The following is a 27,928-nucleotide window of genomic DNA, read 5'->3' on the forward strand; positions in this document are numbered from 1 at the left end:
ACAACCCAAGAAATGTACGTACATACATATATATGTATCTATTCATAGTACCGAGAAGAAAAATATTCATTCAATTCAAAACCCTTTAAGTGTGTACATAAGCCTAGTGGTAAATAATATGACATGTATGTATTATGTATAGTAAAAAAATATAACTTCCATATTGAGTATTTTTCATATTACCTTTAATAGAATAAAGATTATCGTATTATTCAAAAGGATTGTGTCAAGTTTTTTGGGACTACTTCTGCATAATATTTTAATTTCATGCTTTCAGGATTACGTTGAATTCTTGCATAATTTCGGACAGTAGATGCGATGAAAAACTAAACTGTTATAAACTGTTATAATAACAGATTGCAGCAACTAATTAACTATTCCCTAAAAAACTATATTTCAGAAAAAACAACAGAGTAGCAATTCATTTTTTAAAACGTTTTATTAAAATTTGTTTTCGCTTGGGGTTCGGCTGCACAAAAAAATATATATTGCATTTATTTCATAGTAAACGCCCGTGTGTGTGTGTGTGTTAACGCTAAATGTTGCTCCTTAGGTAATCGGTAAAATGTTAGTTTCCTTTGTTGGTTGGTTTGTCTTGCCAATCGGTTTGTGGATGGCTCCTGTGAAAGCAATTGCAATGGCCTATTTGCCGAATGCGGCTTACGAGTTTCGAGTTACGAATTGCGAGTAACGAGTAACGAGTAATCAGTTACCAATTGCCAGTAACGAGTAACTAGTTACTAATAACGAGCAACGAGTCACCAGTTACCATAAACAGTTTCCAATTAGAAGTAACGAGTAACCAGTTATCAAGTTACCAGTTACGGGCTAAAAGTATCATCGCTGTGTCCAGGTAAGGTACTTCTTACAACTTACAACTATTAAACATTACTTTCGTTATTGGCAGCGACCTGCTTAGCTCCCGACCCGCTTCCAGATCCCCCGGCCGCTACTCGGGCGCGGGTAAATTTGCTAATGGACGTGGGCGATGCGGTGGCAGCGACAGCGGCAGCTGCATCCAAGCGTAGACTGTTCCCGGCCGGATAGACGCAGCCCTTGCGCCGGCGTCCCGCCGGAGAGCCGGCACCTCTATCACCGATTTGTACTAGGCTGGACAGATCATCGCTGCGCGAGAAGACAAACTCCTCGGAGGACAGGCGCTTGCGCACCCTTCCGCCGACCACATCCGGTTTCTTGCCATTGCTCAGCGGCGAGGGTGAGGCGGGTGCCACCAGGGCCGGAGTCTCCATGCCATTGCCACCGCCCAGGACGGGAAAGTGGGACTCCAGGACGCCGGGTCGCATGAGAATCTCCTCCAGGTGGGGACCACCGTTCTGGCGGGCCGGCGTCGCAAATTGTTCCAGCGAGGAGCTGGCACTGTAGAAGCTCGTATCCGCGGAGCCCTCGGAACCGCATTTGCCGTGCTCCGAGCGAGTGCAGCAGCCACGCTGGGCATCCCGGCCGCAGGGACAGTGGGGACACAGTCGCAGGCAGTGCTCTTCCGTCAGGATGTCGCTGTCACTGAAGGTCAACTTCTTGGCCGGCGGCGCAGGCCTCGGCACATGATCCTGATCCCCGTCGAGGGGATCGGCCGATTTGGAACTCTGCACGGCAGTGGCGGCATGGGGTAGCTGCAGCCTCTGCAGGCTGTGGGCGGAGGCCGACTCGAAGCTATCGTCACTGGAGTCCAGGCTATGGGCGGCCGGCGACTGGTCCGGGAAGATGCGCGGAAAGGTGACAAAGACACGGCCCAGCCGCTTGTACTGGTCCTGGGTCCGACTATCCTCCGCACAGCCCGCCAGATTCTCGGTGAACTTGGGTGCCCTCCGCATGACCTTGGGCGTGTGCAGCTGCGACTCAAAAATATCCTCCAGCGGCACCTTGGGCCCGCCCACACCCATGTGCTGCAGATAGCGTTCGATGCTGTTGGCCAGGCTGATGGGAACGCTGGTGCGCGAGGAGACGCTGGAGATCTCGGACAGGGTCTCGGGGCTGGCCAGTGGCGCCAGGCCGTACCAGTCGTCGTGCAGAAGGTCCACGCCCTGCGGCACTGCTCCGGCATCCGAGGCTCTCCGGAGGGCCTGCACCTGGGCCAACGGCAGCGACCTGGGCTTCTTCTCGGAATGCTGTCGCTCGAGCAGGGACTTCTCCGGCAGCGACGGCGGTGGGGTCAGGGCCATGTCGAAGGCCACCGCCTTGAGGCGGGGTATGGCCGCCACCTCCTCCGGAAACGGTTCGGCATTCCCAATGACCGTACCCGTCGTCTCGGTGCTCATTAGCGATGGACTCTGGCGCAGGGCCACTGTGGCCAGGCTGTCGTCCAGGGCGCTTGATATGTCGTACGGCGTGGTGCCCGAGCTCAGCTGGCTGCGTCCGAAGATGCTGCCCGCCAGCGAGGAGGCTTTGCTACCGCCACCACCACCAATACCACAGCCGGCGGCTGAGCTCAGGCGCTGCGGCTGCGACGGAGGCGCGGAGCCATTGGTGAAGGACGTCTCCAGGCAGAGTTTGTGCTGCGCAGTCGGCGTCAGGGCGAGGCAGTTGCTCAGATTTGTGTAGGAACTTTGCGAGGGCCGCTTGCAATGCTGCGACTGCGCTGAAGTCTGCATCTGGCCGGTGTCCATGTCCGTTTCTGGCCCGGATCGGCACATTGGGTCCGACGTCCCATGGCCGCCGCAGTGCGTCGCCTTCTGGTCCTGATCCTGCCCTTCATTCGATGCGGTGGAGAATGCATTGGATGTCTGGCGCTGGGGCTTGCGTGGCCCACTCGTTGTTACAACCTAAGGGAAGTAGCGAGAGGGAATGGTATCAGTGTTGGCATGGTTTGGTCTCTTAGCCCAGATAAGGTCTACATTGTAGTCCTACTAGAATGTTTAGTAGACTGATTGATTGATTCGCTTCGTTCATATTTGCTGAGTTTTACGCATTTAAAGTATACAATCAGTATTCATATTCTAAGGAATACGTTTACATTATTTATCTATTGCAAATAACAACTTTCATAACCAAATATAAACGAATTCAAGCCAAGAAACCAATGAATCAATCGTTGTTTTTACTGCTCGTAAATAGTTATATATGAATGCAGAAAGAGGCGAGTAGATGTTGCGAGCGAGAGAGTGGGATGCATGTATGTACAGCAGTGTCACAGATGAGCGAGATAGAGACGGAAAGAGACAGATGCAGATGCAGATAGCGAGTGACTAAGTACAGTTGCGTCAAAGTGAAGCGAGTGAAGGTACAGGTACAGAGTTGCTCATGACTCGACAGTTAAATAGTTCGATAGATCGCTGTGGTGAGGTGTGATTTGGTTAGTTGGATAGGAGCTGGAGCTTACAGGTGCAAGACACAATATCGAGATTGGTTTTCGTTGTACATTTACAGCGAGTACGATTACATTTAGAGAGTTTACAAAATTGTTGGGTTGTTTGTTTGGTTTTTGTTTGAGGTTGGGTTGAGAGCGGGAGAGAGAAATATACATAGAGAGAGGTAGAGAGAGAGACTTGTAATTCGGTTGACATATTTAAGAAATAAGTTTGGTTTTAACGAGAGCAAAATGGAAAGTTGCTTTAGTCGTTTGTTTTAATGATAACATTGTTGTTTTCTTAAATAGAATTAGGCTGGCGGCTGTACCTGGTATCTGTATCTTGTGTTGTCGTAGTTGTTGTAGTTGTAACTGTTGTACTTGTAGTTATTGTCGTGTTATCATTACGTCTACGAGTAGTACATGCCTTTGCGGTTCGTTCTCTACAAGACACGACCTGCGCACATCATCGGATGGTCGGATTATCGGATGATCGGGTCACATACAAAATCGGTAATTGGTAAGAACGGTATTCGGTTATCGATAATCGGTATTTATCACACACGCATATCGTCGAAAAGAAGCAAAACGAAAGCATAAATAAGTTGATAAGTGGTTTCACAAGTTGATTGATCTATATCGCAAATATGTATGCATCTCCTAGGGGCGAATCGAATCGTTTAAAGAATCGATTTAGGGAGTGGGTGGATCAGGGGGTCATCCTGTAGCCTGCCTGACCACTACTCTCTCACTGCAACTACATAGCTCACAGCGAAGGCCAAGTCAGCCCTCTATATCCCAGCTCAGCGGAAAGCGAAAATACTTCGACTACCACATATTTTTAGCCATTCCAGAAGCTTTACAACAATTTATGTAACAACCATTCCCATGCAGCAGATATTTTTGGGGAGATTGTGTGTGTACGTGTATGTCTGTATTGCGATTGATTGTGTTTTAGTAAATAAAGTCGAAGGCATAACGAAAAGTTGAATCGAACAAACTTACCAAACTGAAATCCGCATAAAGAACTCAATATCAAATCATCATCAAAAGTTGTGCAATAATTTCGAAACCGAAACGCTGATACTCTTGCCAAACGCTTCCATCTGCGTTACAATCTAGTGGGAAAGACAGGTCTACTTATGAGCTGTGCAAAGCTACTACAAGGCCTACCTTTGGGATAGTTTAAAATCAAATAAAATCAAAAGGAATAATTGGTTCTGGTTGTATATTCGTCATAAAAAACAAACACATATAAGAGAAAAACATATATATATATATAAATACGAGATATAATTATAGAGAGCGATACGCGGAGATTAAATAAACGAAATGCAAATTACAATTCTTTCACTTACACAATAATTGGGCAAGGTTTTCTCAAAGACCTTATAAAAACAAGAGCACAAAGTTGAGAGCGTAGAAATTTACAGATTTGATTAAGGAATTGGCAAAAGTTTCCAGAGCTCGCTCTCTCGTATTGCGTTACTCATCTTGTTACTACAAGGTCCTTGGCTTAAAAATAAAATACAAGTACAAAAATTAAACTTAAGAGTAATTGTAAACATTTAAAGTCCGTTGTCAATGCCTCCACACAGCGAAAAATACAAGATTAAGTTAGCGATAGTGTGTGGTGCTGGCTAAGTATCGGGGTTCCTAACTCTAAACACACTTGGATATCGAAAAAAAAAAAAAGCGGCAATAAATAAATACGAGTAAACAAATAAACGTCGCACAATCGAACAATTGCACTGAAACCAAAAGCGAGAGGCAGCCTTAGACTAGATGTAGCGTTAAACGTAATTGGCTTTACAAATATGTAAGGATTGGTGTAAGTGTTGGTGTTCGTAATGAGTTGTGGTTGGTGGTTTGTGGTTTGTGGCTTGCATGGCTTCGGTTCGGCGACCTACGGCCTTAAGGCTAGACTAAGGGCAAGGTACAGTACGGTACATTTCAGACGAACCAACTAACTAGATCGGTGCTGCGTACTCTATATATGTATATGCTAAGGGCTAGTTAGACTATATATACGGTTCTAGGACAACGACGAAGACGACGTGGTGTAAGGTGTCGGTGTCGATATTGGTATCGGTATCGGTATCGCTATCCATTCCATTCCACTCCATTCCAAGTCGGATATGGTCCGATCAACTGGCTGTGGAATAGCTGTGCACCGAGGAGCTGCGATCGTCATCGATCTCCCCAATTACCTTCTTGAGGGCGGCCAGGACCTTATCGGGCATGTGATCCTGCAGCATCACTGGCGAGATGAGCACTTCGTCAAAATCTGTGGAATCGGCCCAGATGGCCTGGTAGACGGGCTCTCGATTCTTTAGAACATTCCTGCAAAATACACAAGAGCTTAAATTAAATGCATTTCGTGTCGAAAGTTTACCGAATATATGTATCTATGAGAGGTATCTACTATCTAAGTAATAAAGGTATTACGGAAATTCCTTCCAGTTACATTTGAAGGCTCAAACTACAACGTTATACTGGACTAATAGACTTTATGAACTCTTAAAAAACACTAGATAAATATGATTTCAATGCATCTTGGGGTTTTATTATACAATTTAACTAAATAACAAAAAACTTAAACGATTATATATATTTTTTAGATCTTAAGAGCTCAAGTCGAGCTTTTACTAATTCTCTACAAGATTATAATAATGGAAAATGAATTATTCGTATGTAAGGATCTCAAATCTTGATCTGTAGGATCTGAAGGGATTTCCGTGACACTCTTCTATATATTTTAAAGAAGTTTATACTCAAGGTTTCCAAGGATCTGAGTTCATGCGGGGACTGTTTAATCTTTGAACACAACTAATAGTTTTCCGGCTAACGAGAGCTGGACAGGGCGACAGCGAGAGAAAGACAACGAGAACGAGAAGGGGACGAGTCTTATAAAGGAATGGACAAAACATGCTTCCAGTGGTATTTTGCAACATGGTATTGGTATCATGCAACAAAGAATTACAGAAAAAAATAGGAAATGGATATACGAAGCAGGGAGGTCCTTTAAAACGAAACTCTTAGATTGTCACTAGTTTAACACACACAAACCAAACAAGCTACTACAGTGTTTATGCGAAGCCGAATTCATGGATTCATTCCATCATAAATTGAGGGGAAAGAGGGTTTGCCTAGACACCATTTCATATATTATTCGTAAAATGGCGTTTAAATTAATTTAAAAAAATTGAAGCCAAACTGGACATGCAACCACTAAGAATTTCTTGTTCTGAAGTTGCCTAGAAGAGCACCAATATAATTTGGCTTTTTCCATTTATTTTGTTTACCAATAAGCCGTCCTAATCACAATATTCTGGCATCTCTTCTCGTAATATCCATGCATGAATTCGTGTTCTTCGCATAAACAGGGGCTATGCTGACTTCACGTATTCGAGAATTCATGAAATCCATAGCTTTAACAAGGTAAACGACACGTAGAAAGTGTGCAAAAGAAAGGGAAAGTAAGAGAGGGGGAGAAAGAGGGCGAGCACGAGCATGGGCAAGAGAAAGAAATAGAGAGTAGTGGGAGAGAGAGAGAGAGACAGAAGAGATAGAGACAGAGATCGAGTTGAGTTATTGCAGCGCCGCTCAAGCTCTTCTTCCCATCTGTTTTTTTTTTTTTTTATATACGTGTGCGTGCTCGTATCTGTGTGTGGGTGTGGATGTCGTTGTGTGTTTGTGTGTGCCTACCTCCAACCACTGTCGTATTTTTGCCTGCAAAACATTTTCAAAATTAATTTCTTTTCTCTAATTTCAAGCAGCGTATTTCATGCCCCAAAAAGTTCTTTTAATATATCTAAAAATATTGCTTTCAACGTTAAACTATCGATGTTATCTATTTAATCGAAAAAATAAACGATTTAAGGACTAATTTCTGATAACTTCTGTACATTTAATTTCAGCAATAATAGTTTAATCTAAACAGCTGATAAAATATCAATCAAAATCGATTTATATATTAGCTTTTGCGTCATATATCGATACAGTATTGATCTATCGATTCTTTAAGCCTTTCTTTAGTGTACCTCTTTATGTTGCTTTCTTTTTTTGGGACATGAATACGCAGCCTTTTTTAGCGGGGAATCAGGACTTGGGACTTGGGACAGTGGCAAACAGAATTGGAACAGTGGAAATGAAACTGGTTCGAAGCCAAAAACAGAAACACAACGTAACAACACAAAACTGAACGAAAAAAGCAGAAGCAGTAACACGCGAATCCATCGCTTATGCGGCGATACCCTGTAATTTCATCAACAAACAAAAAAACCAAAAACACTTAAATTTTATTGCCCAGAATTGAAGTCGTATAAAAGTTGTTGTTGCCAAGTGAATACATAATGTAATTCCAATCGTTATCAATTATTTGGGGGCTTTAGTTGATCACAATACACGTTCGTATCTTATCTATTCCACATTCAGTTACTTTGGTAAACTTCATTATATTTGAATTTCCTTTATTATTAGTATTGAGTTTGTATTAGGCTGAAATTAGAGTGCTTCTACTTGTTATTAAAAACTTATTCCTTATCTTAACTCTTGACTCTTAAGCAGTTAAAATAGAGGTAGTAATATCTGGCTTTTAACCTCCCGGTCTTGCTAAATGCTCGCAAACGGATTCGGAAAAGAACGTTAAGTGAACAAAAACCGAGCCACAATATTTCAACGCCTATTTCCAGTTTCTTGCCGCCATAATTATATTAAAACTGCCTTGTCAAATATATAATCTTGGTAAACATTAAAGTTGAAGACTTGATTTCAGTTTTTGGGGAAACTGGTGGACATCTGTCGTGTTAGTTCGTTCACCTCAATGTGGAAAGAGAGTTGAGAAGATCACCACGTCATACCGGGTATGACTCAGTTGCGGATCAACTTGACATTTCACCTCTCACTTTCTATATGGAGCGATAACAGCACTCGGCTTGGTCGACGTTATCGCACCTCAATTAGCAGCGACCTTGGCCAGAGGCGGATCTTGGAGCTTGAAGCTCAAACCAAACACAAAGCATCAACAAATAAATCAACGAGGGGAGGTTAAGGGGTCGAGGAGGAAATATATGCGGATGCGGTTGGGGCTACTCACTCGTCGGGCTTGGGATGGTGCCGCACTATATGTATGATGCGGCCGGGCGGATACAGGGGCTGGTGCAGGGTTAAAGCTATCGAGCTGTCCGTTGGATGGGCGCTGGTCGAACGGGCTGTGCCGCGCTCCTAGAAATAGGGATAGGATCTTTAGTAACTGGATGGATAAATAGATGGGCAGAAGTGGAAGGCTACTACCTCCTGGTACTGATTGATGTGTGTGTCCTGGCCGGACATGTTCACCACGGAGGTGGGCTCCGGTCCGCAGCCACAGCAGATGACCGAACAGGAAATTGTCTTCCACTAAAAAACGGATGAGAGATGAGATTAAGAAAGTCTCTTGTTTTTAAGTTCCAACAAAAATCCACCTTGGGATCCACGCTGCGCTGGATGGCATTGATGAGATCCGCTCGCAGGGCCTCCATTTGGTTGAGACCGATGCGCGGCACCACATCCTTGCCCAGCACCACCGAGGTTATAAAAGACTTGGAGTACTCCACGGCGGGCATGCTGAAAGATCGGTCATAAGATTAGCTTGAGATGATTCGGCTTAAACTTCGGGACTGAGAGCAGACCTGAGCAGACCGCCGGGCGGCGAGTAGCTGAAGCACTGGAGCGTCGGATGATCGGGCTTCAGCAGGATGGCCAGAATGGCCGCCGTGCCGGCGCCTAGCGAGTGACCCACCAGCACCAGGTCAAAGGTGTGCGTATGCCGGTCAGGATTTCGTTGCAGCGCCTTCTCGATGAGATTCTCCTCCTGCAGCTTATTACGTATATAGATCGCTGCCTGGACCATGCCCTTGTGGCCCAGCCAGTCGTCGCGGGGCGGATGAAGCGGCAGGACCTCGCCCTCGGCATTCAGGTCCGTCAATATGTCCTTCATGCTCAGCGTCCCACGAATACTGATCACAATCGCCCGCTGCGTGTAGTCGATGGCCACGAAGAAGGGTGTCTCGCCCACATCCACATGGTAGGTGGCATAAACGATGTCAATATCGCCCAGCTGCAGGGTCTTCTTCAGCGCTGCATAGTTGCAGAGGCAGCAGTTGTCCTGGATCACCTCAGCCTCATCACCGCTGCCGCAGCAACAGCCGAAGCACCTGCAAGAACTCGGCATAAGCAAGGGAAGTTCCTCTGGAAACCCCAACCCAATCTCAGGCTCAGGTTACTCACTTCAGTTCCGGCAGCAGGTGCCACATTTTGGTGCGATTGATGATGACGTACATGGGCCAGCCGTAGGCGCCCTGGGCAAAGTACATGTAGTGGATGACCGTCTGAAAGAAGTCATAGTTTTTGGCATCGTTGAGTGCTAGGAACTGGGTACGCTCCGTGATGGGTACGCCGCTGAGGAACTCGTAGGTGCCGTTCTTGCGCTGACGCACAATGGCCTCGCGCTCCAGCCGCTGGAACTTTCGGAGCAGGACCAATCCGGCCACGACATCCGATGGCACCACGTCTAGCTCCCGAAAGAAATCGCTCAGCAGGCGTGCAATGTCCGTGAACGAGTTTCGGTTGCGCTCCGATGAGCCCATGCAGCAGAATAGCAGGCGGCAACGATGGTCCCAGCTGTCCTGGTAGGCGCGCATCACTTTTCTGTAAAGGATTTGGATGTGTACAAATTAGTTAATAATAAAAAGAGGGGACGGTGACAACCCACCTCTGCCGCCAGTTGCGATTCATGCTGTTGCTCCTCTTGTAATTGAATCGCGACTCCGTCTCCCGCATGGATCGCTGGTACTTCTTCATTTTCACCCAGGATCTGCCGGCTGCATCGAAGGTGCACCATATTGTGATGAGAGTTATCACCACCAGTACCCAATTGCAGATGATGATGGCTGTGGAAGATTTAATCGATTTAAAGTCGATTAAAATCGATATACTTGTAGAATTTTTTAGATAAAATCGATTTATTTCCTGCTCTAGTATGATGTATCGAACGAATGTTATACGAATGAGACAAATAAATGAAAAACTTTATTTATAAAATTTGAATTTATCAAAGGTAAAAAAGATTGTAATCTTTTCGGTCTAATAAACGTTTTACTTTTGTCAGAATATACTTTTCGATATATGTAGCACTCGAATGTTAAATCCAAGGTCAAAAACTGTCGTTTATATGAAATTCTAATAAAATCCGTTTCAATTATTCATAAACTATGCACTTGAAATATGACTTTAACTATAAATATGAATATGCAGTCATTAATGAATTTATTAAGCTAATAAACAGGAAAAACGAGTAAGCAGAAAATTCCAAAAATCTATTTATATGCAAAAACGAGGAAAACAACTTGAAAGTACAACTAATGTTTGCATTTAAAAAAATATACAGATTCTATACAATATTTTACATATGTTCGATAACTATCAAGAAAGAAGTCTTAAATAAAATTCCCAATCTGTAAATACTTACCTATATAGACCTTTTTGGGATCATCGATGGGCGAGGTGGCATAATAATGACCCAGCCAAATGGAGCCCACCACCAGCCAGGCAATATCGAATAGAATTACCACTGAAAAATATATTAAATACATACACATACAGGCACAATTCAAATGTAATTTGGAATATCAAAATATTGAAACTACAAAAACGGCAACTCACAGCTCTTGAGATATATCCAGATGTTGATCGAAGTACGCGCCTCGGCATCCAGAATGCTGCCCCGCATCGAGATCACACATATACCTATTTCTACGCATATTGAAACTGCAAGGAAAACATACATATATCCATTGAATTCGAAATTACGACTGCCAGGATGCTTTCATACTCACAAAATAGTATCAACAAGTAGCCTATTAGATGATAGAACAATAGTTTTATGCTTAAAATTTGTGTATTATACTCAAAGAAACCCAACGAGAAGCCAACAATCACAAAACTGTCACAACAACAAGAGAAAGAACAGAAATATACATTATTATGTTATGAACTATGTCCAAGATGGTTATTAAATTATCGGTATGTTATGTTTTACCCACCAAATTAAATGAATCGTCAGGAGAAATGCGCCCGGAACCACGAGATCATCAGAGCCCACTGACCAGCGGCGTCTGAAGACCACAAGACCAGGCATCTGTAAGAAAATTGAAAGGAAAAGTAATTAGTTTGAGGGCCACTTTATACCATTTTTTTTTTTATAAAGCTTTTATGATTTAATGATCATCAAATAAATAAGAGGTAAGACTGTTCATCACTGCGTATACGTTATATTTTGTGCAAAACGTAAGGTAAAAACAAAGTATACAATAAAGTTTAAGAGGTAATTTTACGAATATAAAGTTACATTTATTAATATTTAAGTACAAAGTTTAAAAGGTTATTTTATAAAAATAAGAATATACTATATAAAAAAATTCAAGTCCCAATTAATAAATATTTTATCAAGTTTATAAAAAATGAGGTTTTAAAAATAGAAGAGCAATGAATGCCAATAAAAATGGAAGAATGATATATGCCATCTAGGAACAGCTGCTCGCGAATCCTGGACCATAATCATACAACTTAAGAGGCCAAATGCCTGTGGCCATTGGTAAGCTTCTGAAATTACTATGTAATCCCAGAACTGGAAAATCAGAGGCAGCCCTAGCAGTGTGTTTATATGATAGCGTAGCGAGTGTACAGTCACAGTCATGTCAATATGCAGAGCGAACGCCTTGGGGCAGCTTAAGGTTCCTATTTTGCCACCCACCACGTCCCTCTAAATGTCATATAGAGTGCAATTGTAAAGCAAAGCATAATCAGGGTTAGACACGAGCAGGGGGTGCGAAAAAGGGGTGGCAGAGGGGTGAGGGTGATAAAACTACACAGAGAAAATGCAATTAACTCACTATCGTAATAATATCGTAAAAATTCAGTTTTTAATGAATGTAAGAATATTTAGATTAGGATTGCATGTATATCGAGATTTTAAATATCGAGATATATCGATATTATAGAATACAAAATCCGTAAGATGTGATTTACTTTATTTCGACTCTTATTTCGAATGCATCAAAATATTATACCGATGTAACGTGCATATATCGCAACGTTATATATCGACTTTTGCATCAATCATCAATCGATACAGCACTTACATATATATATATCGAATATATTACAAATGTTTATTTAAGGAAATAACAACTTGGTTTGGACAACATTGCCTAGGAATGCTAGTGTACGAACTTGTTTGGGGATGTAAGCCATCATGCTTGAAACCGCCACCATAATCGCTGGCTCGACATTGCATCGGGGTCCGATAAGGCGGGCTTAAAACATGGGAATCGCACAAGGGAATGCACACTGATATTTGCATATCCGGGAACTTGGATTAACTAGAAATGCTAATGAGGCCAAGGCACGCTGGACTAGCCGGACTAGTTGGTTACGAAAATGCAAGCAGCAAGCCAAGTGATTCACAAACTTTATCGGTGACAGAACACACCCAAGTACAAATGGCAAATGCGATTGCAAAGTTTGTTTAAAATCACCATTTCGGTATCTTTTTCTACTACAATTTTGGGCCAGGGGCATTATTTATAGATTTCAGGACGCCCCGGGGGGGCACACTGAAATGTTTTAACGACCTCTATATAAACATAAACAAGCGCGAGTAATAAACTCATTGAGTGCCTCGACTAGACTCAATATCTCCGTCTGTTCCTCTCACCTTGAATATGCAAAATAAAATTTAGTTATACTTCTAGTTTCTAGTTTCAATATCCCAATGGGGATTCTATTTGAATCTACATTTCATAATCGATCATTTAGACTCATTTAGATTATATTTTATGCACACTTTTTTTCTCGATAAAAATGCTTATATATCATTTGGAATTTTCAAGTAATCACCATTAAATTGCCATTTTCCATGTCATAAATAAATAATCAAGATTAAGCAGGGAAGCGAGTTGCTATTATAATACCCAAGGTCGATTGAGGTCGTTGTAAACTCGGAATAAATAGGGAGAAGTACTTTAAAAAAGAGTACTTTTTGGGCAATTTTAAGAGTTGTTAATGTCAAAGATTTAACCCTTGTTAAATAAAGTTTTCTAGATTGTCTCTATCTATTTTCTCCACAAACCTTGATGCAAACTATTCCTTGCCTGATACTTTGACCTTTTCCGCATCAATTTCCCTCTTCTTTGTTATTCTCGAACCCGTCTTTGGTGACAAATTCTTGTATTCATGTAATATTTACCGCCGCCACCTCGAGAGCTTTGGTTCCATAATTGCAAGGATTTAGATTCAGATTCAAATTCTGATTCTGATTCTGATTCGACTGGCAATCCTTATCGGCAGCAAGCATTTACTCGTACCTTCGCCCAAATAGCAAAGGTGAGTCAAAAGCTCCTGGCATTGACATTGGCTTTGGCTTTGCCCCGGTGAACTTTGCCTTCACAATGGACAAATGGCGATGACTGTGACGATGCCATGTCGTTGTGAATGTAAATGTGAATGACGAGCCATGAGTTTGCATTTATTTGCACACCATTTGGCCGTATGGCCAATGAGCCATGATTTGGAACCATTGGTTTGGGAGAGAGAGGGGGGGCTAAAGGTGAAAAAGAAGACCACCCCCCGCCCCCTGGCAACTTGAAAACCCATTAGACCAACTGCAGGTATGGTCATTATCACACGACACTGATAAAAATAATAGATATACTCTGTAAATTTCTATTAAATCTTAAAAGAGCTTTAAGAACCTGAGCTTTAAGATTTGAATTACAAAATATTTAAATAATAGGTGATACAGTAAGTTAAATACAGTAATCTCGGCAATTTATTAAAAGGGAAACAAGTGGTTTTCAAGGGAAAATAGATTAATAACATAACATAAAATATAATTATATTAAAAAAAAATATACCAATAAATGAATATGAATGAATATACATCGAGAGAAAAAATGTATTTCTATTTTTTTTTCCGATTATATTTGTTTAATTATGTGAAATAGAATATCGAATTATCGAATTTTTTAATATCGATGCATATATATAGCTTTAAAATATCGAATTTATTATCGAGCCCTGAAAATATTGATTTTGATACCGCAACCTAGTATTATACATATGTATATATATATATTATTAGGCAGATTAGATAGATATTATAACCTTAGAATATAAATGTATGTATCGCAACCTTAAATATCGATTTATATAACAGCCTTACAATATTGATAAATAATGCCGGAAATCCAAATACCTATAATATTTATTATGGAAAATATAGGCCTTTTTTCGCAATGATAATGGTATTCTAAAAAATAAATAGTATTTATAAATTTCAAACTAACTCAATACAGAATCATCCCATCTATATACTACGTGGCACTTTACAATCGCCCAGAGTTTCAGGGCAGTGCAAAGGGGTAAAGACACGCAGCTGTCGAAGAAGCCGTAATGGGGCAAGGGCAGAGTAATTGATGGCAATTACTCTTTTGTTTCTGTCTGTGTGGTATATGCATACATATCGGAGCGTATTCAATTATTTAGTTATTGCCATTATAAATGACGATGATAATTCCTGTCACGGTTATTCGCTGAATAATGATCCGTGGCTCCGCTTCATTTTTATTTTGGTGATTAGCCCTGGGCTCGTTCCCTTTTCTCTTCCAATAAATCACACCTGGATCGTAGTTCTTTTACTTTTTTTCTTTTTGGAAGCGGCAGTCCGATTAGATAATTCCCCGCTGCAGACACTAATATTAATGTTGGGTGAGAAATGTTAGAACACAGGTGACATGCACTCGCCCCCACTTGAGATATACATCGCCCGGGGGTACGGGGAATCCGTGGTAAGCACAGCCTTGACGGGTGCAATTAACAACTGGATTTATGATAAGCCATTAAAACAATTTATGTTATCAACTGGTTGGGCACAGTCCATCGAACCGCGATAGTGCGGCAATTATGACTCAGCCATAGTTGAGTGAGGTGTACAATCAACTTAAAACAACATAATTAAAGCTCCATCTTAAATTACACATAAAACGCATATCAGTTTATGTAATTTCTGTGGAAACTTATAGATACATATATGTTTCACAAATAAACCTGAAGGACTTAATTAAAACCTGCTAAATTGCATGGCATTATTGAAATCGTTAAGGATTTAACCAGCATACCTGCAACCTCAGTTGCAAATTACAAAATCCAATAGAAACCACAATTTGATAGAATTCTCGGAAATATAAACATTTCAGCTGGTTGCCATTCCTGATTCCTGCGGTGTCGAAATTAATTCCAGCCGTCGTTTATTGAAGGCTTTAATTATTTATTCGTTATCAGTAAACCTCCAGAAATTAGCCTATTTTTTATAAGCTTTTATTGCATTTGCCAAGCTCGAATGCAATTTTGTAAGTTTTGACACTTTGCCTGTCTGTCCATGACAGCATTGATAAACCAATAATTTTGAGAGAATGGTTTTAAAGGTCATCCAGAAGACCGCATGCTGCGAAACCAATTTTGGGGATAACAATGAGCTGCCAACATTGTGGCCTCACAACTATCCGGAGATGCTGTAAATCAGGCATATGGATTTTCTAAGGATTTTCATTAGGATAGCCGCAAAAGAATTCATGGAATGGACTTTTTAAATAACTGACAAGAGAGCTCAGAGTTTCAGGGGTGTTGCCTAGGTAACCTGTTTGAGAAGAGCATAGAAGGGTCCTTTTTTTCGCGTTCGAATATGTTTTGTTTTGCATAACATCCAAACAAAACAACTTTTTTCAAGGGGAAACAAACCAAGTTATCTTAACAAAAATGAATCAATACAAAAAATTACATTGAATAACAAATGCTTACAATGTTCTATAGAAAAACATCTCAGCCATACAAGGAAATTTAAAACATGAAAATGATTCCAAGAATATGCACTAAACAATCGAAGCACATAAACAATAGTTAATTCGGTGAGCCAAAAGCTTAGCAGAAACCTAAAGACCACGAAGTAGCCATTGGCCATTAGGAAACTTGTTTGGGAAGAGCATAGAATGGCGCCTAACGTGGCATCTGGCACGTTTCGATCGATTGCAAATGTAACCTGATGTTCTGTGTACCCCAGATTGTGGACTGTTTGCTTTTGGTCCTATACTAATTTTAGCAGCGCTCGTTGCGAATCCATTTTACTTAAAGTCTATACAGAAATATAAACACCACAGGCCAGCCGGACGTTGGGGGAAAAATCGATCTAAATTTAGATGGACCAGAAAGGCATCGGTGTTTAGTATCGTTATGGGGAACCAGGGCGACTTCGAACCGACTGTTTTTCGCATATTTCGCAATTGAATTTCCGTGGCACTTGTGTCGCTGCAATTTTGAATAAAATACTCACTCGCTCGCTCGCATAATTCCACACAAAGGTAACGTACATACATATTCACCCACGGAAACTGCAGGTGCTCCCCGGGGGTTAATTGCACTGCCCTTTGTCATCCTGGGCCCCCGTCTGCTCCTTCACTCGTGAATAACTTTATAAACCCGAGCCGGCACACACTCTCTTATTGCGGTTTCCACTTCCTTTCCGCCACATTATATAGTTTCAGGATTCGCGTGACGTGTGCTCCCTTCCGAGCAATTAAAATAAAAATAAGGCCCAAAAAAAAAAGAGGGAAAAATGCCGACAAACGGATTTACACTTGGAGAAAAGATACCTTTTTTATGAAATGTATTTATTCGTTTAAGTTGGATGTTTTTAGAATTCGTTATGGAGTGACGACTCGCCAGTTTCGAGCGAGTCAATGTCTTTTGGTTTTGTTTTGAAGCTTATTTTTTTAAAGCATTACTTTGAACGAGTTAATGTCGTTTAAAATTGATAAACGGATACCCTAAGTCTGTTGTAAGCTATAAAAAAAACCTAAACTCGAACATAATAATTTCAATAGATATATTTCTATATGAATTAGATAGAAAGGAATACAATTTACAGTCATTTTATGGTTAAAGTCCCTTTCAAAGCTTTGCCTACCGGGTACCTTATAGTCGAGCAAGCACGCCCGTATCTTTCTTACTTGTTGTGAATGTTTTGGCGACCAGGTCGAGCGTACGGAAAAGGGTGGGTCCAGGTCAGTCGGTCGTCGGTCGGTTGGTTGGTTGGTTGGAAAGCAGCTAGCCTGCGGTTTGAGGAAGGTAAACACACATATGGAAACCTGGCAGGTGAAATGAGGCAATGGGGATCTAATGAGGGGCTTTTACAGCGTTTTTCGCCAACGAGCCGCTAATGCTGGGGCCCAGCCACTCCAAGAGGGGAGGGGTTTTTTTTTGGTGCTCTGGTATTTCATACACATAAATATAACACACTCGTTTTGTCCCCCTTTTTGGCCGCCAGTTAAGGAATAGACCACACAAGTTTTTGAATTTTAATTGATGTGATGTGCTCCCTACTCACAACTAAATATTTATTTACTATTACTTGGAGTATGATTCATAGCCAGCGTTTCTGTATTTAATTCCCGCATCGTAATCTCTCAAAGTCCAAAAAAATAAGCACAATCTCACTTTTTCTATAAATAAATATGAATACAAATATTGTTTGCTAATACTTAAATAATAGTTTAAATACTTTTTCCTTGTGAACTTGACAGCTCAATAATGAGATTGCATTGCGGCTGATTGACAACCCAACTCCGTCGTCCGTCGTAGATTTATAAATCGGCCAGTTTCCAAAAGCTAATCAGGTTCGTTAATATTCACTTTAGGCACGATTTCGTGTTTTCCTCAATTACACACACACACAAATCGATTACATTCTATATTATTTTGGAATGATTACACTTTAATTGAGCAATATCAAATATATAATCTATAAAATATAAAAACACACAACCATACAATTTTTTGTTCTCGAATTTTATCAGAGATCAGAGATGCTATAAACCCTCTGTGCCCGATTAAATGTTAAAATCATAAGATCAATTAAGACCCTGTACATCTTGCAAGAATAAAAGACACTAAAACATGGTCGAAGATTTTTTAATATCTTTGTAACCAATTAAATGTTATCATATATCACCTAGAGTGTCTTTCCTCTTTCATTTTTTGTATGCTAAAATTAATTAGTCACCATAAAAATCGATCATATCGTAACTATGTATGTCGCATGACCCACATTCTTCCCCTTGTAAAAAGCGGAGTGAGTCACGTCCCAGATCCGTGTCAAAATATAGCACATCGGTGGCTGATTGACGGGCCCATCACCGCTGTTATCGCCACTATCCATCCATGACTGCGGCATGGTAGAGCCTTTGTGTTATATTTGTTGCAATAGGATCAGAATCGCACAAAAGCTGAAGCACAGACAAAGTATGTGTGTCTATCATGTATACATAGATAGATAGTTTATATAGCGCAGGGCACATCTCATCCTTTGTCCCTAGGTAAAAAAAAAAAAAAAAGCGTTGGCGTTGAAGGAAAAGTGGGAGGACGGAAGGAAGGGCCGCGACATAAAAACAATGTCATCACAAGGCAGCGTGTCGAACGGAATTAAACTAAAAGGCCAATGTCAGCCACGAGATAGAGCAGCGGCAAAACAAAGGCCAAAAGAAAGTTTTTATGGCAATGATGTCGAGCCCGTTTAATGACGATAAAGGCGATAATGTTGGATTGGGAATGTTAATGTCGGGTGAGCAAAGAAGAGCCAAGATATTGCAGAAATAAAACAAAGTGTTTCATATGCCAAGGATGCATTTAAAGTCGGAGCTTAAGATGGTTTTTAAATTACCTTCAAAGGCACAGCCTCAGGAAAAAAAGAGGAATTCTGTTGCTCATTTGACATTTTCCAATTTTCATAGATCCTAAATCAAAATAAAATATATAAAAAAGAGAAGCTGAATAACTTTGCCTTGTTTGCAATTTCTCCCGCCTTTTTTCGGGTTTACTCTTTACTTAGCATTTTTAATTTCTTTTACCCGCTTTTCCAGCTTTTTTTTTATCGCATTTTGGTATTTATTATATCCAATGGAATGTGACGAAACATGGATAGGGATTTTCCAGGGCGGAAACGGAAGGAAAATGGTTTCGGGACAAAGATAAAGGCCAAGCGGAAAGTATGCTAGGAATGTTGCTGCTGCTGGCTTTGAATTTTCAAACACAAATACATAAATTAAAACAAAGTCCTTCCTAGACTGCCCCAAAATTTAATTAGGGGCTTCTTACTATTTATTTACGACAGCAGAGAGAGCAATTTAAGTGCCTTATTCTAAAGGATGCTTTTTTTGCACTATAAATTAACTTGTTAAAGCTAAACTCATTGTTTATGCATTAATCAGAAATTCCACAAAACGCCTCTAGACGTCCAAAGAATTGGCAATCATTTAGGAAATTGTTATTTGTAAACAAGTCTTCAATTGTTTATTTATTTTCGCCGATGCAGTTGATTTTCTTTCTTCGCCAAAGAACTAAATTGAAAATATATTTGTGGTTTTACAGGGTTTTTTATTTTTTAATGAAGAAAATATATAAATGGCACAATGAACAGAAATTTTTCTCTCTTAAATTGTTTACAGATGTTAAGTGAAAATTAGTAGTTTAATTAACGCCGCAAACCTTAACTTTTAAGCATTTTTTGTAGAAAATTTGAAACTCACTAGAATATTGTTATTTGTCAAAGTAGCAACTAATGTTTGTACTAAAATGTAATTACAAAATGTAATTAAGAATCTAGCAACGGGTCAGGTTTTTTAACTACAACCACATGGACCCAATGGACCCAATGGACCCAAATTGACTTTAATATGAGGTCATATGAACTATTTTTGCTTTCAGGGAAAACAGACGTATTTTAAGGCCATAATATCGCTGTGTGCAGCATAAACAACAACAAACAAAAAAATGCAGAAACACAAACACTGTAAGAAAAAACATAAGATAAAGAAATACCAGAGCTTCTTTTCATTTTCCCAGCTTTATTATTAGTGGAATTTTTAATTTAAACAAAGACGAAAGGAAGTACACCGACCCTAAAAATGTTACCTAATAAACCTTATTATCTCTCGAAATCATAGCATACCCTGGGGCGGCAAAGTGCTTAACTGCTTGCAAGTAATAAATCAAGTTTTGTTTTTATAAATCTTTATTTTTAAATAATAATAATAATAATTTTAAATCCCCATTTCTTTTCGTGTGAAACGGAAGTCTGCTTATAAAGGAGGAGGAAGTGCGTAAGAAGACGTGTTTGGGTGCCGCAATTTCTGTCTCTCAGTCTTTTTACTCTCTGTCACCCATTCTTAGCATTTTTTCCGCAGGAAAGAAAACAAAAAGAAACCAGGAAGAACGCTCCATATTTCGAGAGCCTGCAAAAATATGCAATTGTTTGTGCCAAACAATTTGCCAAATAGAACAAAAACATACAAAAAACAAGAAAAAATAGAAGAAAAGAATAAAGCTTGTTGCAGTCAGCAAAAAAAGGTGTAACTGCTTGACTTCTTTATAAAAATTCAACGCTAAAAATAGGCTGAAAAAATGTTGGGTTTTTTGTAGGAAAAGGTCTTCGTTTTCGTGGAAAATTTCTACAAGTAACTTAGAAATAAAGAAAAGCCATAGAAAATATATTTTGGATTGCCAGACTATCACTAAAGTCACATACATATGGCAGTTGGAAATGCCCCCTACTGTCTGTAACATATATTTCATGTATTAATCTAAAGACTATTAAAAGTTCTATATTAAATTCAAGTTTTTTCCGAGTGCGGTAGTTAGAAAAAAGGAGCGACTGAAAAAGAGAAGCCGTGCTAGAGAGACCGGTTTGGCAAAAGATGGTGGAGAGTTTTTCAAAGTTCACCCACCACGAGACACAAACACAAACACACACACACACCTACACCTACCCATCTACATGCATACATACATACATCATCTACCTACAACACCCACCTTCTCCCATTTCGCTCAACAACCCTCCTCAAATTTTACTAGAGCATAGAGAAAACGCATGGAATGACAGACAATAACAGCCAAAGCTAAAATAATAACAAGAAAACAATACAGGACACTACCGATACAGTGAACTAATAAAAAAGTAGAAAATATCGATATGTACTGTACGTAAATTAACGCAATGATCGATATTTAATCAAATGAACGATAAATAGATATTCTGTGTCAATGAAGAGCTAAAGCTTTTAAGTATCATTGTTAACTAATACTAAATGTGCTCATAAAAAGGTTTTAAATATTTGCGTTAAATATAAAATAAAATTTTGGGAATTTACTTTATTCATACATTAAATATAGTTTTTTTTAAAGTGTAGGTTAGGTAAGAGGAACCCTAAATAACAGTCTAAGTAACAACTAGTGACAAACGTAATTTGGGGTTTTCACTAGCGGTTTTATTAATCGATTGAATACTGTAGATACAATTCCTAAACGTTTTCCGGTTAGTGTTATGTCTCCGATAAATATCAACTGAAGTTTTTCAAGTGAGTGTCCTGCTAACAGGAAGTGTTCCCTTGTGGCGAGTTAGCACTGTATTTAACCTAAGAGCAACACAACAGCAGTCAAGTCGCCGATTTTCATTCAAACAAAATCCGCTAAAACTCGCCGATGGTCGTCGTCGCCATAAGGGGCAGGTGGCGGTGTTCTGGGGTGACAGTGTGTTTGTGATGGGAGTGGGTGGCGGGTGGCAAATGGCGAACGGCGAGTGGGTGGGTGGGTAAGGTGGCACAAGTAACGCTTACGCTTATGGCGACAGCCTGGCAGCTTTGACATTTGCATGTGTATTATGCGTGACTCTCTGTGTGTGTGTGTGTTGTGCAAATGTATGTATGTAAGAGGAGTTTTTGCTAATACACACATAAACACACACACACACCGTACATATACATTTATACACATCGGCATGCCAGCATCCTCGATGGGAAAATCCTTCAAAGTTCCCAAACAGAACGGAACCAGAGAGCATCGCCATCGCCATCGCCAAGTTTGCGCTTCTTACTTTTTTTTTCTCTTTGTCAGCGGAATTGAGAGACGGCCAACATGGACATATGAAAGGAGGCAGGAGGCAGGAGGGCAGGGCACACATAGCTGGAAAGAAGGACATAAGAATAGGAGGACACATACACAAGACCCTTGACATTTTCTAATCATGATTTGGGCGCTGAGATTGCATTTCAATAATGCTTTGAAATCACAACAAACAATAAAGAAAATAAACAAAAGACTAGAAATTAGATTTTAACAAAATATAAACTATATAAAACCACAAATTTTGAAAATGAAAAATCTGTGAGGGAATTCCAAACAGCTGTCTTGTCTTCTCCCAAAAAATAGATCCTAATGAAAGACCCGAAATATGTAAATGAAATCTAACCTCTCACACAATTTTCGTATTACCTGAAAATTTCTGAAACTCTGAAACTACAGATAAAGGTCAAACAATTAATTAAAAAATATATATATCAAGTGCCTTGGAAAATTATAAAACAAATTGGACACTTGACACTACGCTAAACGGGTTTCGTGGAGCAGCGCCTGTGGATTTATTGTCCGCTTTTTGGTCGCCAAAGTCCTGGTTAAACTTCGGTAAAATGAGACGGAGACTCAGAAAGAACACACGTTGCCCTCGCCACAGGCATCTCCATTCCTCCCGCACATTCCTTCTCCTGGATGTCCTGAACGCCGGAATCCTCCTCCGCCGTAGCTCAGAGGGCTGCTGCTGTGTGTCGTCCCCAAAAATAACTAACCCCCGAAGTGCTCTCGGTCCACGGAAGTTTTATGTGGATAGCAAAAAGGGGGGAAAACAAAAAATTGAATGCCTGGACACGGACACAGAGACTACGGAAAAATCAACGACTACGGCGGCGGCGGCGGCGGCGGCGGCTCTGTTGTGTGTCTGGCCGCCTGCGCCCTCACATTCTTATGCCCAATTTTCCATTTTCCCCGGGAAGCCGGCCACCCACCTTTTGCGTACACAGTGGAAAATGCATACAGCCATACATACATATAAACCGCATAATATTACACTGAGAGTCACGTACGATTTATTTGCCAATGGTTAACGATTGTGTGCAATGGAATTAGCCACGTTAAGCCCGGACGACCAAACCATTGACAGATATTGGAGAAAAAATTCAGACAGACAGAACAACCCCTGAGATCAAAAATTACAAGGTAATAAATAGACAATTTCTGTGAAAAATTGTTGTTCTTATGCATATATACTTAGTTTTTGGTACTAAAGTAGATGTTTAAAATTTTAGGATTTTTGTATAAATCTGTATTTCCAAAAAACGTAAAATTTTTATAAAAATCATAAACAAAATCGTTGCAAGGCGCACACTTAAAATCCCCAAGTCCGAATTCTACGATATTCTCTGCATAAACAACCTGCTGCAGTTGTAATATATACGATATGATACAGTAGAAACTCGATTATATTTTATATATTATTATACTTTAAAGTAACTAACGCTGATTTTTAATTTATATTTTTATTTTTTAAACCAAGCAAATCCTTATAAAGTAACTTAAAGATACTAGATCATTTTCATGGCATGACTTTTTGCAAATTTTTTGTTCTGTGCTGTTTTTAGGCATTGCTTTTGGCAGAAACAGAAACAGCATGCGGCATCACAGAAATTTCGGTCTATTTTTATCACTTTTTGTGCGTTTTTTTTCGTTTTTTTTTTTTTTTCTAATTTACCACCCCCTTGCCTTTCTTTCATTTGTTTTTTTTTTTTTTCGTATTTTTATGCCGTCTCATTCTGTTAAACGTTAATTTTCATTTAAATTTGAAAAAATCATTCACACTTGTAATCATTCGAAGCGTTTAAGTTGGGGATGACTTTTTATGGCCGGAGGAGAAATCGTTAACGTTAGAAAATGTGACAATGCGGGGGTTGGTTATCGTCAAGTTTTAAAGCTTTCAAGATGCTGGGAACTTTTAGTTTCGGAGATGACATTTAACCAATATTTGATTTACTAACTGAATGAAAAACACGAAAAGTATAACATAAAAAAGTTGTTAATATATTTAAAATGAGAACAGAGATATTCATATAAAAGATATACATTTTTAAGGATTTTAAAATTAAATATATAATTAAATAGTAAGCAAATGTATTACTCATTTGAGATAAGGATTTCTGGTTCAAATGAAATAAATTAAAATGGAATTACAAAAAATATATATTTATATTATATGATTTATTCACTTTGTGATTATTTATGTATATGATTTACACTTTAACATCAACACTTTGAACTAAATGAAATGACGTTGGTTTATTTTATAGAATTTTATCAAGCTGCCGTGATTTATTCACCACCCTCTCTGTCTCTCTCTAAATGTTATCAAACATCCACCAGGCCCAGCAATTAATTCGCTTAATCGCCGGCTTTGGCTTTCTATCGAGTAAATGGATTAAAAGCGAATTATTTCCTGAGATAAGGCTGCCAATCTTCGAACTACATTTCAGTTTTCAAGTTTCGTTTCTACGTGCTTATTATGCTGTGTCTACATTTTGGCAAAACTGCTAGGCAAACGGTTAAATCAGGAATGTTTGGAGCCGTAAATATAAAAATGGCCAAGATAAACGTGCACACAGAGAGAAAATATCACATAAATCTATCATTGCTTAGCATTTTTTTCATTTAGTAAATATGTACCTAGGGCCAGAGGTCAAACATTCGGGTTGATATAGAAATTAACATAGTAAAAAATGTTTGTACATTGCAGACAAAGCGTGGAAGAACGAGTGAAACTATAACTAAGCCAAGAATGTATTAATTTCAATTCGGAAAGGTTTTCTCTTTAGTTTTTTTCTATTTACTTTAATTTTTAACAAGTGATGGGGTTTAATATATAAATTGTCTGAGTTTTTTACAAACAAATTGTAAAAATATGGGTAAATTTAGCAACAACAACAACAAATTCTAATAGATTTTACTCTAGTTTATATAATATAAATTTCTTACCGTATTTTTTTGTTGCCAGTGCGATGCTGGCTGCAGTCGGGCGTCGCTGCTGACGCCGCGGACGCTGCTGCGATGGAAAAGTTAGCAACTTTTGACGTTTTCTTCGCTTTGCGTTCCCTCGGTTTTCAGTTTTGGTTTAATTTTTTCTGTGGTTTTTTTGGTTAACGCTTTTCCACAGCGACGTCTTCTTGTTATACTTTATGGTTTTTATTTTGCGCTGCTTCGCTTTGGTTGCACTTTAAAACAAATTTTTTAACGTAAAAAAAAGTTTGAGAAAAAAGTTTCACGCATGGCTTCATTAGCATGATTTTTGTTGCTTTTCTCTTTCACACTTTCTCAAATGAGATGGCGATAGAGAAAACACAGAGAGAGAGAGTGAGAGCTAGGGGGAGGAATAGGGGGGGAAACACTGCCAAGTAAGCTAATATTGAAAGAATTTATTAAATTCAATTTGACCTTTATCGCTATTTAAAGTCTAAAATAACCCGAAGCTTCTCTCTTTCATTATTACATCGGTGATTCCGTGGCAAAATAGATTATGTTTAGATAGATGTTTCCTAGTGAAAAGTAGAATTTCGTATTGAAAAGACCTATACTTTATGAAAGGAAAACGAACTAAATCTAAGTTAAAGCTTTGTATTTGGTCTATCTTTTAATGTTAAAATATCAAATCTTAACAATTAAACAATATTTTAAAATGTATTTGCTTTAGTTAAACATATATCAAGAATCTCTTGAACTTTATGAAAAACCTAATCTATTTCTGTTGAGTTTTAATCTCTTAAAAGTCAACCAAGATAGACATGTATCTTTAAAATGTATCTTCTTCCCTAAGTAATTTAATTAATTTAGTAAAGACATTCTATAATTCAATCTATTTCATTCTAAATATTTCTGAAATCAAGAGAATTGAGTGATAGTTTGTTGAGTGATGTTTGTATCTATAACTAGATCTTATACTTTTCTGCATGAAATAAATCTAAATTTATAACAATATCAATATCAATATTCCTACTAAAATAATCTTTTACTTATTTTCGGAATCCTTCTGTAGAAAGGATGCGCTCCGTAATTAGCTCGCCGGAAGCCGTGTGCGTGGGATGCCTTTCACGGGATTGGGTTTATCTCGTTTACATCATCGGCACCGAGTACCGAGTTACGGAATTCGGGCAACGAGAGCGACCGTGTACCGTTATGCGCTTGCCGTGAAGGCTGCTGCTGCTGCTGCATTTAATGAGCACGAACTTTCACCCCGCCGCAGCGCAACTGAAACCGAAACTGAAGCTCGCATCTTGGGATATACAAATGCGCTTGTATATGTATAAGAGGGACGGCCTTGTCGGTTAATTACCGGCGACCGGTAATGCGGTCGCTCCGCAGTCCGCGACAGCGTCGCTGCCTTAATCCGTTACCGTTAGGTTTGGATTAAGTCCGGTGATGCTGGCGTGTTTCAGGTGTTTCGCTGCGCGCGGATCGATAAATGGAAAATAAATAGTGCCCACCCCCCTTTTACTTCTCCTTTCTCCTTTCTCTGCTCTCTTTTGCTTTACTTTTATTTACCATTTAGATTTTCTGCAGTTCTTCCACCTTACGTTATTTTTGGGGTATTTTCAGCGGCACTCACACACACACGAACACAGACACTAACGCACGCACATATACACTTATATTTGTATGTATTGGAAGCAAGGCATTACAAGACGACCATCAGCATCCAAGGAAATTCCAATTGGCACTCGCTCCCTCTGCCGGCGTCGCAGTCGCCATCGCTGCTGTTTTTGCCATTACTTCTTGTTCTCTCCTGTTTTCTTTTGCTCTTTTTTGAGTTTACACACGTTTGTTTACGTTCTTCGGAGCAGAGTTTTAAGTTGATTAATTGCAACTCCTCCTGCCACAAAACTGGCGGCCAGTTGCTTGACAAGTTGGGCTTGAATTTGCGCTTAAATTTGTTGTGTGTTTCATTCACACAGCGACCCGTGTCTTATTTGTTTTCGACCGAGACGCGCGCACGCATCGGTGTCATTTGGTGGAAAAGAAAGCGGCGTCGACCGCGGCCACCCTATTTCCAGTTGGGCGAAAGCTCGAAATAAAATGAAAATATCACGAATTCTGGCCGGCAAGCTAACAAAAAGCTAACAGCCGACAGAAAGCCGAGTATGTCGCCGTTTAGCTATTTTCCCACTATATCTGGCGTGTTTCAAAATCGCCATATTTTTGTTTGATATTTTCCCCTTGGTCACTCTGAACTTCAAAGTAAGATGTCAAAACAAAGTTTTACATGCTTGGGGTCGAATTCTCGTGTAGAATGTAGAGTGTTCGAGAGCGAACAACATAGACTTCGGCAGGCTTCGGCAGCACCTTCGGCTCCGTTGCAACGTGTTTGAATGTGCTATCATCAAAATTTGCTGGCTATTTCTAGCTTTTTTCGAAGTTGGGTTTAGCTTTTTCAAGCCCTAAAGAGTTGGCAACACTGCGTATGTTCGCGGCCTGCGCACCAGTGCTGCCAGCATGGCTTATTTATGGCTAGATTCGGAATATATGAAGGAGCTTGTCTGTAATATATATATTTTTAATTAATTTATATAATGGACCAACATTTTCATAGGTTCGTTTATTTTCCTT

The 27,928-nt window shown here is 39.8% G+C and overlaps 1 protein-coding gene across 8 annotated transcripts; it reads right to left on the bottom strand.

Moving 5' to 3' along the window:
- Positions 1–420: 420 nt before the first annotated feature.
- On the bottom strand, positions 421–27,517 carry inaE (inactivation no afterpotential E). 8 transcript variants are annotated; one of them, XM_017162688.3, is made up of 16 exons: positions 26,867–27,510; positions 25,307–25,542; positions 11,389–11,483; positions 11,182–11,288; positions 11,009–11,113; positions 10,815–10,916; positions 10,059–10,236; positions 9,575–9,994; positions 8,977–9,501; positions 8,770–8,911; positions 8,600–8,704; positions 8,403–8,530; positions 7,013–7,036; positions 5,515–5,647; positions 3,634–3,761; positions 2,676–2,780 (listed from the first exon to the last, which is right to left on the bottom strand). In XM_017162688.3, the coding sequence occupies exons 3-16, from the start codon at positions 11,481–11,483 to the stop codon at positions 2,774–2,776; spliced, it is 2,199 nt and encodes a 732-aa protein (XP_017018177.1). In that variant the 5' UTR covers positions 25,307–25,542; positions 26,867–27,510; the 3' UTR covers positions 2,676–2,773. The 8 variants fall into 8 exon arrangements, with proteins under 8 accessions (XP_017018174.1, XP_017018175.1, XP_017018176.1 ...); XM_017162685.3 differs by lacking the exon at positions 3,634–3,761 and having other exon boundaries at positions 421–2,780; positions 26,867–27,517; XM_017162689.3 differs by lacking the exon at positions 7,013–7,036 and having other exon boundaries at positions 2,683–2,780; positions 26,867–27,509.
- Between the last annotated feature and the right edge of the window lie 411 nt (positions 27,518–27,928).

Source organism: Drosophila kikkawai, chromosome X (genome assembly GCF_030179895.1).
Source record: "Drosophila kikkawai strain 14028-0561.14 chromosome X, DkikHiC1v2, whole genome shotgun sequence".
Taxonomy (NCBI): domain Eukaryota; kingdom Metazoa; phylum Arthropoda; class Insecta; order Diptera; family Drosophilidae; genus Drosophila; species Drosophila kikkawai.

Coding starts and splice junctions, on each gene's coding strand:
- inaE (XM_017162685.3), bottom strand. CDS start 11,483: ATGCCTGGTCTTGTGGTCTTCAGACGCCGCTGGTCAGTGGGCTCTGAT. Junction 5,648..7,012: donor AAATACGACAGTGGTTGGAG/GTAGGCACACAC, acceptor TGTATTTTGCAG/GAATGTTCTAAAGAATCGAG. Junction 2,781..5,514: donor TCCTGGCCGCCCTCAAGAAG/GTAATTGGGGAG, acceptor TACTTCCCTTAG/GTTGTAACAACGAGTGGGCC.